Genomic DNA, 18,137 nt, shown 5'->3' on the forward strand with positions numbered 1-18,137 from the left:
TGTAAAAACATATTTCCAGGTCCCACCGCCAGATATTCTGGTCTAGTAAGTCTGGGATGTGGGCCTAAGGAATCTGTATTTGTAGCAAGCTTCCCAGGTGGTTCTTCTAGAGGTGGTCTGGACTGCCAGGGAGAAGTACTGCCTGAGGGATATAAATAATGATTCCATTGTACACAGTCACAACTTCTGCCCTTTTATGACAAAGAGGGCAGGCGTCCTTAGCCATATATCTTGTGACCTATAACCGTAGGCGATAATTTTTAAGGACAAACTTTCTAGCTAGGAAATTCCCACAGGTTTGATGGGTACTTTAAATTTTCCTTCACTGATGACCTCAAAGAGGAGGCTGAGGATACACCCTCTGCACTCATCAGGTCCACCTTTCCTCCCCTGCAGCACCAGTTAGTGTTACTGAAGTCCCAGCACACATTCCAGCTGTGCCCACTCATGGATTACACATTAGAGGATAACAAAAGGGGCTTTCTTCAAAGATTACTTTTATTCCGATTACAATATCTATTTATAAATTCTGGTATTCGTTTTCAAATTTCTATTCATATCAATGAAACTAAACTTTCCAGGATAGATTAAATCTCCAATGAAAGATCTGTGGTCCCTTTAGCACTTAGGATTTATAACTTGATCACCATCACATCCATAATGCATCAGTGCCAGGAACACTGTAATTATTCAAAGAATTGGTAGAATGATTGAAGGAATGAACAAGTGCTTATAGAAATCAGGACTTTTATGTCTTTGCTTTCTTTGGTGCTGCAAAATTTTTAAAGTAAACTTGATTTCTTCTTTCTCATTATTCCTATCATTGGTTGTTCTGCTTTTACTGTTTTTCTTTGTTTCAAAACTTTGTTTTGTTGTGTTTGATGTCTATAAGAATATTGTGCTAATATTACAGCTTTTCCCAGAAATCAAATCAACTTTTATAAAAGGCATCCCAAAACTCCTTTTAAACCTTGAAAGGATACAAATTAAGGTAACGGCATATAGTAAAAAGGTTCACTTTCAAACAATTAAAATTAACTTACATTGTCCATTGCATCATTTATTTCTTCCTCAGCACTCTGAAGTTTAGTTAAAATAGCTGCTCTTTGTAGCTTCAGAAAGTTAAGTCGATCCACAACTGTCTAAAGTTAAAGAACAAATCTTTAAATACAATGGCATTTGAACATCTCAAATATTCTGAAAAAGTAATGAGCTCGTGAATAGAATATCTCTTTGCTTCCTCTTGGCTTCTGGTTGTTTGCTGGCAATCACTGGTGCTCCTTGGCTAACAGATGCATCACTCCCGTCCCCACCTTTGCTGTCACATAGCCATCTTCTCCCAGTGTGTTTGAGTCTCTTCTCTTATAAGGACACCAGTCACATTGCAGCAGGGCCCAATGTAATTCAGTGTGACCTCATCTTAACTTGATTCATGTGAAAAAGTCCTATTTCCAAATAAAATCACATACATAAGAATTGGAGGTTAAGACCTCAGCATAACTTTTGGGAGGACACAACTCAACCAGTAACAGTCCTTCCTCTTGTCCCAAATATTCATGCCCTTAGAGGTCTAGCTCTATAGGACCTCTTCAGGCAGAGGGAAGACAGCCATTTGAAGACAGAGGCAGATATTGGAGTTCTGCTGCCACAAGCCAAGGGATGCCCAGGGCTACTAGAAGCCAGAGGAGGCAAGGATGGGTCCTACCCTAGAGGCTTTGGAGGGAGCGTGGCCCCGCCAACACGTTGGTTTTGGACTTCTAGCGTCCAGAACCAGGAGAGGACAAATTTCTGTCCTTTTAAACCACCTAGTTTATGGCACTCTCTGGAGAATTTGAAACAGGGTCTTCGATGAGAGATGGTGAGATAGGTCCTAATGGTACATGGTCATCTGGGGTCGGCTGTATTATCTGTTCACAACTCACCCTTCCCTCCCTTCCCTTGTTAATTCCCTGGTTCCTGTTGGGTAAAGTACACTCCCTATCGCATTGGTGTTGAGCTTCTCCATGTAACTTGTTTTGGCCACTGGAACGTGGGTGGAAGTGCCTGGGTACCAATGCCAAATAGAGCCTTAACAGGCTTGGCAAGTTTCAAACAGGCCTGCTGGAGTTTCTGCCTTGAGGAAAGTGTTTCAGGTTGCAAAACGTGGTCAAATTTCGGATACATCTTGAAGGAGAAGCCTGCTGTGCATGCTTGATGGATTGAATGAGCAGCTTGGAATTTTCAGCCCGAGCCTTATCCTTCAGAGAAGTGAGGGGGCTAGAAACAGAGTTAATAATTAATCATGCCTCTGTAAGGAAGCCTCCCTAAAATCCCAATAGTATGGGCTTTGGAGAGCTTCCAGGTAGGCGAACACATCTACACCAGGAGGGTGACAGCCCCCCCAACTCCACAGGGACAGAAGCTCCTGAGTGTGGGACCCCCTCAGACCGCTCAGTCTGTGTCTCTTCATCTGATTGCTTATCTGTATCCTTTACCACACCCTTCAAGAAACATGTCTTCTGGTGCCCAGCCCCCTTCCTGGAGCCGTCCAGGAGCCTACTCAGAGTGACCTCAATAGAGCAAAAGAGGCTCCTAGTGCTCTTATCACTTAGGAAATCACAAGGGTTTCGGGAGCTCTGTGCCAGGAACTAGGAGCAGAGACAAACGTTTATTTTCTATTATCTCACAGATGTCTAATAGTCACCTCAGACTCAAACATGCAACATAAAACTCATGATCCTCCATCACCACCACCCCACCTCAAACACACCTCTCCCCCAGTTTTCTTCTCTCAGTAACGTCAGATTCATCTTTCCAACTGCTCAGCCTTCGAGTTTCAATTTTCAAATACTTTCAGATTATTTTTCACCAGACTAGGTTCTGCCCTTCTGCTATACCACTGGGCAACCCTACCAGCAATGTATGAGGCTTCCAATTTTCCCACAACCTTGCCACATTGGTTAGTGTCTGAATTTTTTTTTCTTTTTTTTTAAATTTTAGCCATCTTAGTAGGTGTGAAGTAGTATTTCATTTTGGTTTTATTTTGCATTTTTCTGATGACTCATGTTAAGCATTCTATCATGTGCTTATTGGCTGCTATTTGCTTCTACTTTTCTTTGAGGCACCTTTGGTCATACAGAGATTTTAGATTCAAGTGCAGTTTTGATTTAAATATAAATAAATGAATAAGTACAACGTCAAAATTTTAAGTATAAAGCCCTGGCTGCTGTGGCTCAGTGGATTGAGCATCGGCCTGTGAGCTAAGTGTCACTGGTTTGATTCCCAGTCAGGGCACATGACTAGGTTGGACGTCAGGTCCCCAGTTGAGAGGCAACCACACAGTGATGTTTCTCTCCCTCTCTTTCTCCTTTCCCCTCTCTATAAAAATTAATAAACAAAAAATTTTTAAAAAATTTTAAGTATCAAAACAAATTTTTCAAACAATAAATGGCTAAAAACATATTTCTGATGTTTGTTAAAATAAGTACAATTCAGTCAACAACTGTCTTATTTTCCAAACTGTGGGATATATTTACTGCAAATGGTACTTACCATGAAGAGCTCCTCTGAAGGCCTATTTCCATCTAGCTCAATGAAATACAGGGGATTGTGTTCAGCCATTACTTCCTGCAAATAATAGAAAAGAAGCCTTATAATCTAAGATCATTGGGAAAAATGAATACAAGATCAGAATCTTAATATACTATGAAGAAATCTTGAAAGCTAAAATGCTTTTATACATGATATAATGCATATTATTTTCAGTTCTCATGCTATTCAGAATGACCACACTGATTTCTATTCCTTGCAGAGTATGAGTGTTTGTTTACCATATTCTTGCTAGCATTAGGAAGTCTTATTTCTTGTTCATTTTTTAAAATTTGATCACTGAAATGGTACTTCATTATTTAGATTAGCATTTCTTCACAATCAGTGAAGCTGAACATTTATCTAGAGGCCTGTTACTCTTTTGTCTTTCATTTCTGTGACCTGTCTGCTCATATCTGTGGTCTATTTATCTCAGAAGGGTAAGAACTTACACATTAAAAAAAATCATTTCTATGACTTTTCCATAATTGATGTGGATATATTTCCACTTTATCTTTTGAGTAAGATTTTTAAAAAAATAAATTTATTTCCAGAAGTATTACATGTAATGAAATTGAAGCTATCATTTTTTTTTCCCTTGAGATCTCATCACTTGTTCAGTGAACATCTGTGAAGCATTTGCCACTTGCCATACTTTGGGCACTGCACTGGGCATTGGTAGACCTTGCCCCTAACCTTGAAGAGACTGTCTCTGCTTATTTCCCCCCTGTGAATACAGTTCTCTAATGTTCTGAATCTGATTTTATTTATGCTTCACTTCATACCCAGTGCCAGCCACTTAAGGACTATGCAGGATATTTTTGTTGAAGGAAGACAGGATGTTATACATAGATAAGTAAATTACCATTAAGAAGCTATGTTTAAAGGCCAGGAATAGAAGAGGAGGGAGGGAGGAATAAAGCCAAACACAAGGAAACAAATTTGGTTTTCTCATGGCCATGGACAGCAGCGAGGTGACTGCCAAGAGGAGGGGGTAGGGGAGGTGGAGGAGGGTATGGGGGGATAAATGGTGATGGACGAGTCTTGACTTGGGGTGATGAACCCACAATACAATGTACAGAGGATGTGTTGTAGCATTGTGTGCCTGAAACCTGTGTAATTTTGTTAACCAGTGTCACCCCAACAAATTCAAAAAAAAGGGGGGAAAAGTTGGTTTTCATTTTGGGGAGTAGATAATGAGAATTAAAATGATCTGCTTGGAGGAGAAAAGATGGCAGCCAAGCAGGTGGAAGTTGAGTCTACTTCCTCTTGTCCCCAACTTGTATATGTGGCCGCTCTTCTGAAAAATAAGCTGATCATTCAATGGAATCTTAGCTGATATGAAGTTTGGAAGCCAAAGAGCACAGAAGAGGCTTCATAAGGGGCAGTAAGGAAATTTTATAGGTTGAAAGGGAAGTACCCCAGGTGTGGCGCCTGCTCTGTGGAGACGCAGTCAGAGACCGCAGCTCTGCAGCCCTCTCCCCTCCTAGGGCAGAGAGCCCCCAGACCCAGGCCAGGAGTGACTTGAATATACATAGTTGAGGAGATCCAGGCTACACACACACAGCCAGCAGCACACCCATAGCAGTAGCAGCAAACGACAACAGGAGACTGCCAGAGAGAGGCACGGGGGGGATTCTATCTGCAACTGGCCGCAGCCAGCTGTGACTGTGAGACTTTTGGCTTTTTGGAGAGGGGGTGTCTACGGAGGCCGGAAAGTGACTCGGTGCTGCAGTGGGAGTGCCCACAGGGACTTTTTAAAAGGGGAGCTAAGGCATGCCAGGAAGGGACCTGTGTGCAGCTGCCCTTACAGCAAGGGGAAAGGATTGAGGGCGCAGTTTGCTGCCACTCAGTGCAGCTGGGCAGAGAAACCAGAAAGGTGCACAGCCAGGGCACTTCTCGACCCCAACCTGATGCAGCTGGCAGGCCGGAGGCTGCACAGAGTGGGTGGAGAGTTCAGGACTTTGTCTGCTACGAGGGCAGTGGGCTGGGAACTGGGGATGGGAGTGGAGCACCTGCGATTATTTCCAGCCAGGCAGAGCTGCCTTCCCCTGGAGAGACTGAACCTCCAGGAAGGGAAGGATGCACCCAGCCCCCACTTCCTGCTGCTTGAGGCTCAATAACCTCCTGTAGGGTGCATATCCGCAAGTAAAAGAAAGAGGAATGCCAAAAGGGCCCATTTTGAACTTCTCTTAGAGACAAAATACACTGGTTTCTAGGGCTCTCTTCCACGGAGGGCAACAAAGCAGGGAGATCAGATATCGGTGCAGCAAGGGGGAATCAGGGCCCCACCCAGTCCTGGCTCACACAGAGCTGCCCTCAGCACCAAGCCAGAAAAAGCTGGCCCTCCTGCACTGATTGGCCCCCACCTGAAATGGACAACTAATTCAGCAGAAGCTCTACATTATTGGAAATAAGCTGGGACAGACCAAGACCGGTGGTGCAAGGGCAGGGGGAATCACACCCACAACTTTCTCAGAAGACTGAACAGTGCCTCCCAGGGGAGACCTAGAGGCCCTACCCTCCTGATTGCAATAGAAGCTCCCTCTAGAAGGAGGTGAAGGTGATGCAGGCGGTGCTGCTAGAAGTTGGACTACCTGCCCCAGCACCTTGAACTGATTAAAAAACAGAGGTGGATCCAGAAAGACAAAGCAGAAGGCAAACACTAAACTCCACTGAGCCGAATTTCACCTCATTCCTCTTCAGAATTTGAGTTATTCTTTTTCTTTTGCATAGCCTTTTAAGACTTCTTCTTTTTCACCAATTGTATTCCAACTAATTCACTATTCTTTGTCTTTTTCTTATTCTTTTTATTTAAATTTTTATTTTTGTTTCAAATCCCACATTGTACCCTTTTCTTGTCTTACTCTATTTTTGAATTCTTCCTGCTTTTTCTTATTCTCGTTGTAAATCTATTTTCCTCCACACTACACCTCGTTCCTATTCCTTACTCTTACTATTTCTCCTCCCTCTATCCTCTCAAAATCATTCTTCCTTCCTTTAGTCAGCTCTCATTCTTTTTACCCTTCTTATAATATTCTTATTTTTTCCCACCTTTATAAATGGTGGCTTGTTTGGCATGGATTTTATGGTTATTGTTGTTCTTCAACTGTATTCCTATTTGCTCAATTTTTTTTTAAATTTCAAATCTCATAGGTTACGCTTCCCCTGTCTTACTCCACTTTACCTTCCTCCTGCCCATGCTTCTCTGAGTTTGGGATTTTAGTTTTTCCTTTTTTAGCTTGGATTCTATTCTTTACTCTTATTATTTCTCCTTCCACTGTCCTCTCAAAATCATTTTTCTTACTGTAGAAATCTTGTATTCTCTTTCAAATAATATTCTTACTCTCCACCTTTATGAATCTTTGCTCAGCTGTTATTGTTATTGATTCCGTTGTGGTTTTTCTGCAATTTTGTTCCTTTTGGTTCATTACTTTTTAAATTTTATTTCAAACCTCATATTATACTCTTTCATTTTCTTACTCCATTTTGCCATCACTCTTCCCTGTTTCACTTATGTTTAAAATTTTATTTTCTCCCTTTCTTCGCCTTGTTTCTATTCCTTACTTTATTACTTCTCCTCCCTCTTCCCACTCAAAATCATTTTTCTCTCCTTTAATCATCTCATACTTCCCTTTTTCTTTCTTATAATATTTTTAATCTCCACCTTTATTAATCTTTGCTCAATTTCCATTGATATTTCTGATGTGGTAGGAGGGTATTTTTGCTGGTATGGGTTTGGTTACCTGGGTAGTATTGCTTTGTTAAATACCACCTTTACAACAGCAGAGAAGATGTGGCGGGGGTTGTGACTCCACATCAGCTAGCTGGAGGAAAGAATCCACCAACAAATGAGCCACCAACAGGCAAAGCCCAAGTATGACAAGAGTGCCCTCATAAACTGAATAAAGCGTAACCTAATGCATACAGATCAGGAGATCAAGGAGACTGCACCACTGACTCCCACAGAACTCCATCACAGAGTCCACTCCATGAAGAGAAGTAGGCAAAGCAGAGAAACCTGAGATGTAGAAACAAACAAAAAGAGTCACATGTAATGGGGAAACAAAGAACCCCCAATCAAAAGGAAAGAAGGAATCTCCAGAAAGAGAGCTAAGTGAAATTGAGGCAAGCAATGTATCAGATATAGAATTCAAAATAATGGTTATAAGGATGCTCAAGGACCTCAGTGAGAACTACAAGAAAATTTTTTTGAGCTACAAGAACTTAGTGGGAACTACAGGAACATGAAAAAAGACATAGAAACTATGAATAAAAACCAGGAAGAAATGAAGAATACAATATCTGAAATAAAAAATACACTAGAAGGAACTAAAATCAAGCTAGATGAAGGAGAGGAGTGAATTCATGAGCTGGAAGACAAGACAGAAGGAAATACCCAGTCAGAACTACAAAACAAAACAAAAAAGACTCAAAAAGAATGAGGATAGTTCAAGGAGCTTCAGAACAACATGAAACGTAATGACATTTGCATCATAAGAATATCAGAAAGAGAAGAAAAGGAGCAAGGGATAGAAAACATGTTTGAAAAAATAATAGCAGAAAACTTCCCTAACTTGGTGAGTGAAAAAGCACAGGGGTCCTAATGAAGATAAATCCAAAGAGGCCTACTCCAAGACATATCACAATTAAAATGGCAAAATTTAAAGACAAAGAAAGAATCTTAAAGGCAGTAAGAGAGAAACAACTAGTAACCTACAAGGGAACTGTGATAAGGCTATCAGCTGATTTCTTAACAGAAACACTACAAGCCAGAAGGGACTGGCATGAAATATTCCAAGTAATGAAAAGCAAAAGGCCTACAACCAAGACTTCTATCCAGCAAGGCTCTCATTTGAAATGGAAGGTGAAATAAAAATCTACCAGACAAAAGAAGTCTAAAAGAGTACATCTCCGTCAAGTCAGCACTGTAAGAAATGCTAAAGGGACTGCTATAAAAAGGAGAAGAAATGGGGGGAGAGAGGAAGAAAAGCACAGGTATGGTAAAAATGGCAACAAATAAGTACTTATTAATAATAAACTTAATTGTAAACGGATTAAATGCTCCAATCAAAAGACATAGGTTAGCTTAATGGATAAGAAAAAATGACCCACAAGACCCACCCCTGAACAAAAAATTGACACAGGTCAGAAGTGAAGGCATGGAAAAAGAATATTCCAAGAAAATGAACATGAAAAGAAAGCTGGAGTAGCAATACTTGTACCAGACAAAATAGACTTCAAAACAAAAGCCATAAAAAGAGACAAAGAAGGTCACTACATAATACTTATGGGACTAATCCAACAGGATGACATAATACTTGTAAACATATATGCACCCAAACTCATTTTATGAAGTCAGCATTATCCTAATTCCAAAACCAGGTAAAGGCACAACAAAGAAAGAAAATACAGACCAATATCTCTGATGAACACAGATGCTAAAACCCTCAACAAAATATTGGCAGTCTGGTTTAGCAATACGTTAAAAAGGTCATACACCATGATCAAGGGGGACTCATCACAAGGATGCAAGGATGGTACAATTTTCACAAGTCAATAAATGTAATACACCACATATAAAAAATGAAGGACAAAAACTACATGATCATATCAATACATACAAAGAAAGCATCTGATAAAATCCAGCACCCATTTATGATAAAAAACACTCAGCAAAGTGGGAATAGAGGGAGCATATATAAACATAATAAAGGCCATATATGAGAAACTTGCAGCCAACATCATACTCAGTGGGAAAAAACTATAAGCATTAAGATCGGGAACGAGACAAGGGTGTCCACTTTCATCACTCTTATTCAACATAGTACTGGAAGTTCTAGCCACAGCGATCAGATAAGAAAAAGAAATAAAAGGCATCCACATTGGAAAGGAGGAACTAAAACTGTCATTATTCACAGATGACACAATAGTGTACATAGAAAACCCCATAGTCTCCACTAAAAAACTACTCAACCTAATAAGTGAATCTGGCAAAATAGGGGGATACTAAATAAATATTCAGAAATCAATAGCACTTTTGTACACCAACAGTGAAATATCAGAAAGAGAAAGAAGGAAAAAAATCCTATTTACTATAGCAACAAGAAAAATAAAATACCTAGGAATAAATTTAATCAAGGAGGTAAAAGACCTGTACTCAGAAAACCATAGAACACTGAAGAAGGAAATTAAGGAAGACAAATAAATGGAAGCATATACTGTGTTCATATATAGGAAGAATTACCATCATTAAAATGTCTATACTACCCAAAGCAATCTATAGATTCAATGCAATCCCTATTAAAAGACCAATGACATATTTCACAGATATAGAACAAATATTTCAAAATTTATATGGAACCATCAACGACCCCAAATATCCTCAGAAATTTTGACAAAGAAGAACAAAGTAGGAGGGATCACAATACCTGATATCAAACTATATTACAAGGCCACTATAATCAAAACAGTTTGGTACTGGCATAAAAACAGGCACATAGATCAATGGAACAGAATAAAAGCCCAGAAATAAACCCATGCCTCTGTGGTCAATTAACATTTGAAAAAGGGGGCAGGAGCATACCATGGAGCAAAAATAACCTCTTCATTAAATTGTGTTGGAAAAACTGGACTGGTACATACAAAAAAAAAAAGAAATTAGACCACCAACTTACACCATACACCAGAATAAACTCAAAATGGATAAAAGACTTAAGTATAAGTCATGATACCATAAAAATCCTAGAGGAAAACATAGGCAGTAAAATTTCACGTATACCATGTAGCAATATATTTACCAATATATTACCTAGGGCGATAAAAATAAAGGAAAAAAATTAACAAGTGGGACTACATCAAACTAAAAAGCTAAAGAAGCCATAATCAAAATGAAAAGGGAACCAACCATATGGGAGAACATATTTGCCATGAAACATCAGACAAGGCTTGATCTCTAAAATATGTAAAGAACTCATATGACTCAATATCAGGAAGACAAACAATCCAATTAAAAAATGGGCAAAGGACCTGAATAGACACTTTTTCAAGGAGGACATACAGACAACCTGTAGACATATGAAAAGATGCTCAAGATTACTAGACATCAGAGAAAGGGCCTTTTCATGTTTACATATAATCAACTCACCTCACACCTGTCAGAATGGTTATCATTAAGAAATCAACAAACATCAAGTGCTGACGAGGATGTGGAGAAAAGGGAATCCTAGTGCACTGTTGGTGGGAATGCAGACTGGTGCAGCCACTGTGGAAAATAGTACGGAATTCCCTAAAAAAACTAAAAATGGAACTGCCATTTGACCCAGGGATTCTGCTTCTGGGAATATACCCTAAGAATCCTGAATCACCAATTCAAAAGAACATATGTACCCCTATGTTCATAGCAGCATTATTTACAATAACCAAGTTCTGGAAACAACCTTAGTGCCCATCTGTAGATAAGTGGATCAAAAAACTGTGGTACATTTACACAATGGAATACTATACAGAAGAAAGAAAGAAGGAACTCCTACCTTTTGAGACAGCATGGATGGAATTGGAGAATATTATGTAAGGGAAATAAGCCAGTTGGTGAGAGAAAAATACCGTATGATCTCACCTATAAGAGGATTCTAATGAACAAAATAAACTAATGAACAAAATTAAACCACAGGAATGGAAACATGGAACAGACTGACAGTGACCAGAGGGGCGGGGGTAGGGGGATAATGATGGAAAGAAGGGGAAGAGACTAGTCAAAAAACATGTAGGAATGATCCACAGACATGGACCACAGTGTGGGAATTGACTACGGGGGCAGGGGATGAGATGGGCAGAGGAGGGCCAAGGGGGATAAAATTGGGACAACTGTAATAGAATAACAATAAAAATGTATTTAAAAAGATATACTTATTTGTCTTTTAAAATATATAAACATTATAAAACAACATAAAACAAACTATTTTAGTTTTTCTGTCAAATGGGAAGAGGCAACCTGAAGATTTTTTTATTTGTCTTTGTTGTTCTAGTGCTTATTAACAAGATGTGTGGCCAAATACCCAGGTCCAATAAATGTTTGTTGAATAAATTTTCAACGCAAATTTGGCAGTCTTCCCTGGATTTTTGGCTATATAAAATGTGTTTTTCACATAATTGTAATTTTAGTAATCAAATTCTTAAAAAACTGATTATTTTAATTAAAAGTTTCTTATTACAATATATAATGGCCTTTTCATGTTTACATATAATCAACTTTGAATAGCATCACCACAAAACCCAATCTGGTGATAATTCTTCTTTAGATTGCAATTTAAATAAATTAACAATTCCTTTTAGAATAAATGATGCACCTTAAGTGTACAATTGTTTTGATAAACTCATAAATTATAGATTGAAAATGATTTTAATAAAGTCTTTTAAGATGACTTTTGAAAACTGCAATTTGCTTATCAGTTTTCAATAACACTGATGATGCTTTCTAAAAGTAAAATAATATTGTTCTTTAAAACAGCCTTTGGGATGAAAGCCATATTCTAATAGCATTCTACCAAATTCTAGAGGAGTAGAATCAGGCAGAGGGGTGAATAAATGTGAAAGCTGTTTAACTAGTAACAGAACACAAATATTAATATTGCCATTTTCAGCAATATATCTTGTCTTACTTCTAAAGAATGAAGAATTATCTCCTTATAAAGTTTAATGATGTGCTCAATATTTTCCAGATAATCCTCAGGCCTCTGAACTAAATGTTGAAGAACTTCAGTCACCATCTGCATTTCAGCAATAAATGCCTAAATGGAAAAGAAGAGATTTTATATAATTTTATGTTAATGATTACTTAATTACAACCTACATCCCTCCCTCCTTATACCTAGATGCCATTTTGGAGTGAGAAGCAGGCAGAAGAGAAAATCAGAGACTGAGGATTTTTATTTAAGAGAGATTAAACACCTTAAGGGGCCTTTATCAGATGGAATAAAACTTGAAATTGACTCCGATTCTTATTAGTTTCTTTGTGCTCCTCAATAAGTAGGGAAGAGAAGGGGAAGAACATCAGATTTTTAGAGACAAAATAAAGAAATTATATTTTTTCTGAATACCTGAGATTTTAGTCCGTTCGTTCACTCATTCAATAACGATTGATCAGGCGCCTACTGTGTGCAGGCACTTTCAGAAGCTTGAGCTACTACAGTGAATAAAACCAACTAAGAGAGTGGGGATCCTAGACCGCACATTCCAGTTGGAGAATAAAGAACATAAGTAGACAAATAAGTATAAAACAGGTTAGGTGGTGGCAAGTACAAGGAAGGAAGATAATGTAGAATACAGGGGATGGAGAATAATGAGAGAAGGTGTTCTTTAAATCAGGTGGTCATGGAAGGATTCTCTGACAAGTAACATTTGAGTAGAACCCAGAAGGAAATGAGGGAGAGAGCCACATAGATTTCTGGAGAATAAACATTTCAAGGCAGACGGAATAGTGTGTGCAAAAGTTAGTCCAAGGCCTAGAAACTGTTCAATATCACATTTATTACTCTATTATTATTATCATATACTTATTATCTAATTATTAATTCTAGTTTTTATCAATGCATACAAATCAATGTTTCCTACCATTTGAACTATATTATCTATTATATAAGCCAATTTATAACTTATTTGAAATGCTTTATTATTTTATTGGCCAAATAATATATTAAAATCCTTAAGTATATGATTATTCTATAGTTGGACAACAAGAATGCTTTACATTTTCCACAATTACAGTAACATTTCACTGAATAGCTTTGTAGATGAATCTTTATATTGCTAATATTTTCCCTTAGAATAGTTCCTAAAAGTAAAATTACTGGGCCAAAAAGCATACATTCAAAGTAGCTTAACACACACACAATCTTTTCCAAAAGATGTTGTCATTTTTCTCTCTGTAGCAGAGGGCTTTGCTAGGATGCTTGTGCACTCAGTCATTACACAGTTTTTTATTAAGCACCTACTGTATACTGAGGACTATTACAGGGTTGGGGGATATAGTCTCTGCTGCTGAAAGCTTACATTCAGTGTGGCAGACAGATAATAAACAAGTAAGCAAATAACATAATTTCAGACAGGGGTAAGAGCTACGAGGAAAACGAAGCTGGGAAAGGGGTGGGTTAGGCCTGTATTGTTCAGCACAGCAGCTACTAGCCACATGTACCAATTGAGCACATGAAACGTGGCAAATGAACACTGGAATGTGCTGTAAATGTAAACTACATGTCAGATTTCAAAAATCTAGCATAAAAAAATGAATGTATCATTCTTGGAATTATTATGTTGATTGCACGGTGAAATAATATTTTGGATATATTGGCTTAAATACAATATATTACTAAAATTACTTTGCCTCTTTTTACTTTTTAAAGAAATGTCTACTAGCACATTTAAAATCACATATGGCAGGGTATATTTCTAGGTGGTCTCTAGTGATATCATGTCTGGGGCTAAGACCTAGGTGACAGGAAGGAACAAGCACATGAAGAAGACCATGAGGAGAGGGCAGTAGGCAGAGGGAAGAGGAAACACTGGGTGTGAAGGCTGGAGGTGAGACTGAGTTCAGCACAGCTGAAGACTAGCTGGAAGGCCAGTGCAGCTCAAATAAGTGAGTAGGCTGGGAGAGACAGCAGGAATAATGAGAGAGGCTGGGCCATTGGCTTTGTAAGCCGTGTGAGGGTATTTGGATTTTCATCTGAGGTAATAAAAAGTCACCGAGGGTCATATTTAAAAAAAAATGGCTCTGGCTTCTGGAAAGAATGGAATGGGATGGAGAAGGTTGAGGAAAGTGGAAGTCAGAACGTTAACAAAGCTATTACGGAAGTTCAGGGAGATTGTTCACATTTGCATGTATATAAAAGTGAACAGTTTCACACATCAACCCAAGTGGGTGGCAGGTTTGTCTCTGAATGTGGCTGTGCCATTTGGCAGAGATCACAAGAAACTGAACCCTGGAGACTGAATCCAGCCTGAAGGCTTAATTTAATCATCTTCCACAGCATTTAATTATCTCTAATTCTCTTCCTATCTCCTCTATTTCTTTATTGTATATTTTTTCCATTACCATTCAGTACTCTTATACTCCCACCCCCCACCTACCCGCAATCACTACACTATTGCCCATGTCCACGACTCCTTTTTCCTTTCCTTCCACCTCTACCCTCCCCGCTCTCAGCTGTCATCCTGTTCTCTATCTATGAGTCTGTCTCTATTTTGCTTGTTAGTTCAGTTTGTTCATTAAATTCCACATATGAGTGAAATCATATAGTATTTGTCTTTCTTTGACTGACTCATTTCACTTAGCATAATGTTCTCCAGGTCCATCCATACTGTCGCAAAGCGTAAAACTTTCTTATTTTTTAGAGCTGAGTAGTATTCCATTGCATAAATGTCCCATAGTTGTTCTATCCACTCATCTACTACTGATGGATACTGGGGCTGCTTCCATATCTTGGCAATTGTAAATAACGCTGCAATGAACATAAGGGTGCTTATGTTCTTTTGAATTAGTGTTTTGGGTTCCTCTGGTCATATTCCCAGAATTGAAATTCCCTGGATTGAAAGGCAGATTTATTTTAATTTTTTGAGGTATCTCCACACTGCTTTCCACAGTGGCTGCACCAATCTGCATTCCCACCAACAGTACGAAAGGATTTCCCTTTCTCCACATCCTCGCCAGCACTTGTTCATTGATTTATTACTGATAGCCATTCTGACAGGTGTGAGATGGTATCTCATTGTGGTTTTAATTTGCATTTCTATGATGATTAATGACCTTGAGCATCTTTTCATATGTCTATTGGCCACCTGTATGTCCTCTTTGGAGAAGTGTCCTTTGCCAATTTTTTAATTGTGTTGTTCTTTTGGTGTTGAGTTTTGTTAAGTTCTTTATAAATTTTGGATATTAATGCCTTATCAGATGTATCGGTGAATATTTTCTCCCATTCTCTGGATTGTCTTTTTATTTTGTTGATGATTTCCTTTGCTGTGCAAAACTTTTTAGTTTGATGTAGTCCCATTTATTTTTTCTTTTGTTTCCCTTGCCTGGAAAGATATATCTGGTAAAATCTTGCCACAAGCAATGTCTGAGATTTTACTGCTTATGTTTTCCTCTAGGATTTTTATGGTTTCAGGTCTAACATTTAAGCCTTTAATCCATTTTGAATTTATTCTTGTATATAGTGTAAGAAGCTGGTCTAGTTTCATTGTTCTGCTTGTATCTGTCCTATATTCCCAGCACCATTTATTGAATAAACTATCATTAGCACATTTTATGTGCTTGTTTCCTCTGTCAAATATTAATTGACTAAAAAGGGTGGGTTTATTTTGGGGCTCTCTATTCTAGTCCACTACTCTATGAATCTGTTTTTATACCAGTACCATGTTATTTTGATTATTATGGCCTTATAGTATAGTTCCATATTAGGTAGTGCTGATTCCTCCAACTTTGTTCTTCTTTCTCAGGATTGCTGTTGCTATATGGGGCCTTTTGTGGTTCCATATAAACTTTTGAAATATTGTCCTAGTTCTGTGAAATACATCATGGGAATCTTGATAGGAACTGTGTTGAATCTATAGATTGCTTTGGGAAGTATGGATAGATTACTGATGTTAATTTTTCCTATCCATGAACACGGTATGTGCTGCCACTTATTTGTATCTTCTTCAGTTTCTTCCTTCAGTGTCTTATAATTTTCTGAGTACAGGTCTTTTACATCTCAGTTAGGCTTATTCCTAGGTATTTTATTCTTTTTGAAGCAATTGTTTTCTTAATTTCCCTTTCTGTTAGTTTGTTATTGGTATATAAAAATCCAACTGATTTCTGGATATTAATTTTGTATTTTGCTACTTTGCTGAACTCATTTATTAGTTCTAGTAGTTTCTTGGTGGAATCTTTGGGGTTCTCAATGTACAATATCATGTCATCTGCAAATAAAGAGAGCTTTATAATACATCTTTCTTTCCAATTTGGATGCCTTTTATTTCTTCTTGTCTGACTGCTGTGGCTAGGACTTCCAGTACTATGTTGAATAAGAGAGGTGAAAGCAGACATCCCTGTCTTATTCCCAATCTTAAGTGGAATGCTTATAGTTTTTTCCTGTTGAGTATGATACTGGCAGTGGGTTTGTCATATATGGCTTTTATTATGTTTAGGTATGTTCCCTCTATTCCCACTTTGCTGAGAGTTTTTATCATTAATGGGTGCTGGATTTTACCAAATTTTTTTTTGTATCTATTGATATGATCATGTGGTTTTTATCCTTCATTTTGTTTATGTGGTGAATCATATTTATTGATTTGAGAATGTTGTACGAACCTTGTATTGCTGGAATAAATTCCACTTGATCATGGTATATGATCTTTTTGATACATTGCTATATTCTGTTTGCTAATATTTTGTTGAGGATTTTAGCATCTATGTCCATCAGGGATACTGGCCTACAATTTTCTTTTTTTTTTTGTAGTGTCTTTATCTGATTTTGGAATTAGGATAATGCTGGCCTCATAAAATGAGCTTGGGAGCCTTCCCTCCTCTTGATTTTTTGAAATAGTTTGAGAAGGAGAGGTATTAGTTCTTCCTGGAATGTTTGGTAAAATTCACCTGTGAAGCCATCCAGTCCACGGCTTTTGTTTGTTGGGAGTTTTTGATTACTGCTTCAATTTCACAAGGTATAATCTGTTTATTCAGATTCTCTGATTCTTCCTGATTTAGTTTGGAAGATTGTATGTTTCTAGAAATTTATCTGTTATATCCAGGGTGTCCAGTTTGTTGGCATATAGTTGTTCATAATTTAGTTATCTTCCTATCTTGTTTTTCTATTTTATTTCCCCTTCGTCTTCTCCTTTCTCTTCCTGTCTTTCCATAATTTAATCTAGTCCGTCATCTGTTAACAGATTTCTTAATATCAAATTTTCCATGGCCTACAGGGTGTTTTAAAATTTTCAGATTACTTGCCAACTATTTTGTTTTGGAACGCTGATTTCACTTTCGCTGGAGAAACCAGACTATTTGACAAAATTAGGCCATTTTTCCCTCCTGGCACTAGTTGGCTGGGCTGGAGCTGAGAGGGAGATATCCTCTGAAGAAGGGCATGAACTCTCTAGCTGTGTAGGCAAACTTTCTGCAGTAATGGCAATGCTCTGTATCTGTGCTGTTCAATTTGGAAGACAGCCATTGATGGTCGCTGAGCACTTCAAACATAGCTGCTGCTGCTGAGGAACTAAATTTCTAGTTTTATATAATTTTAATTAATCTAAATTTAAATAGGCACATGGGGATAGTCCTAGCCTACCCCAGTCCTCACTTTTTCCGATTATATCCCTGGCCAACATTGCAAACTGATATAACCATGTCCCCTGTAACTGAGTTATGACTTCTATATTTCACCATTTTTTACTTAAGGTGGTGTGTTCTACTCATGCTAAAATAGCACACTTTTAAAACTCCTATTTGCTATGAGGTTTCCCTTTAAAAAAAAAAAGATCTGGAATAGATGCTGTTATACAATGCCTTATTTGCACAGGGAAGGTTATTTTATGTT

The 18,137-nt window shown here is 38.1% G+C and overlaps 1 protein-coding gene across 1 annotated transcript in view; it reads right to left on the bottom strand.

Moving 5' to 3' along the window:
• AK9 (adenylate kinase 9) overlaps positions 1-18,137 on the bottom strand; it is a 122,430-nt gene that overhangs the window by 78,847 nt on the left and 25,446 nt on the right. The window contains exons 12-14 of the mRNA XM_090280823.1: positions 12,228-12,356; positions 3,532-3,606; positions 1,044-1,142 (exon numbers count right to left, since the gene is read on the bottom strand). Of these exons, the coding sequence (XP_090136949.1) occupies positions 1,044-1,142; positions 3,532-3,606; positions 12,228-12,356 (303 nt within the window). The remainder of the gene's footprint in view (positions 1-1,043; positions 1,143-3,531; positions 3,607-12,227; positions 12,357-18,137) is intronic.

The sequence above is a fragment of the Furipterus horrens genome, unplaced genomic scaffold (genome assembly GCF_987537825.1).
Source record: "Furipterus horrens unplaced genomic scaffold, mFurHor1.1.pri manual_scaffold_6, whole genome shotgun sequence".
Taxonomy (NCBI): domain Eukaryota; kingdom Metazoa; phylum Chordata; class Mammalia; order Chiroptera; family Furipteridae; genus Furipterus; species Furipterus horrens.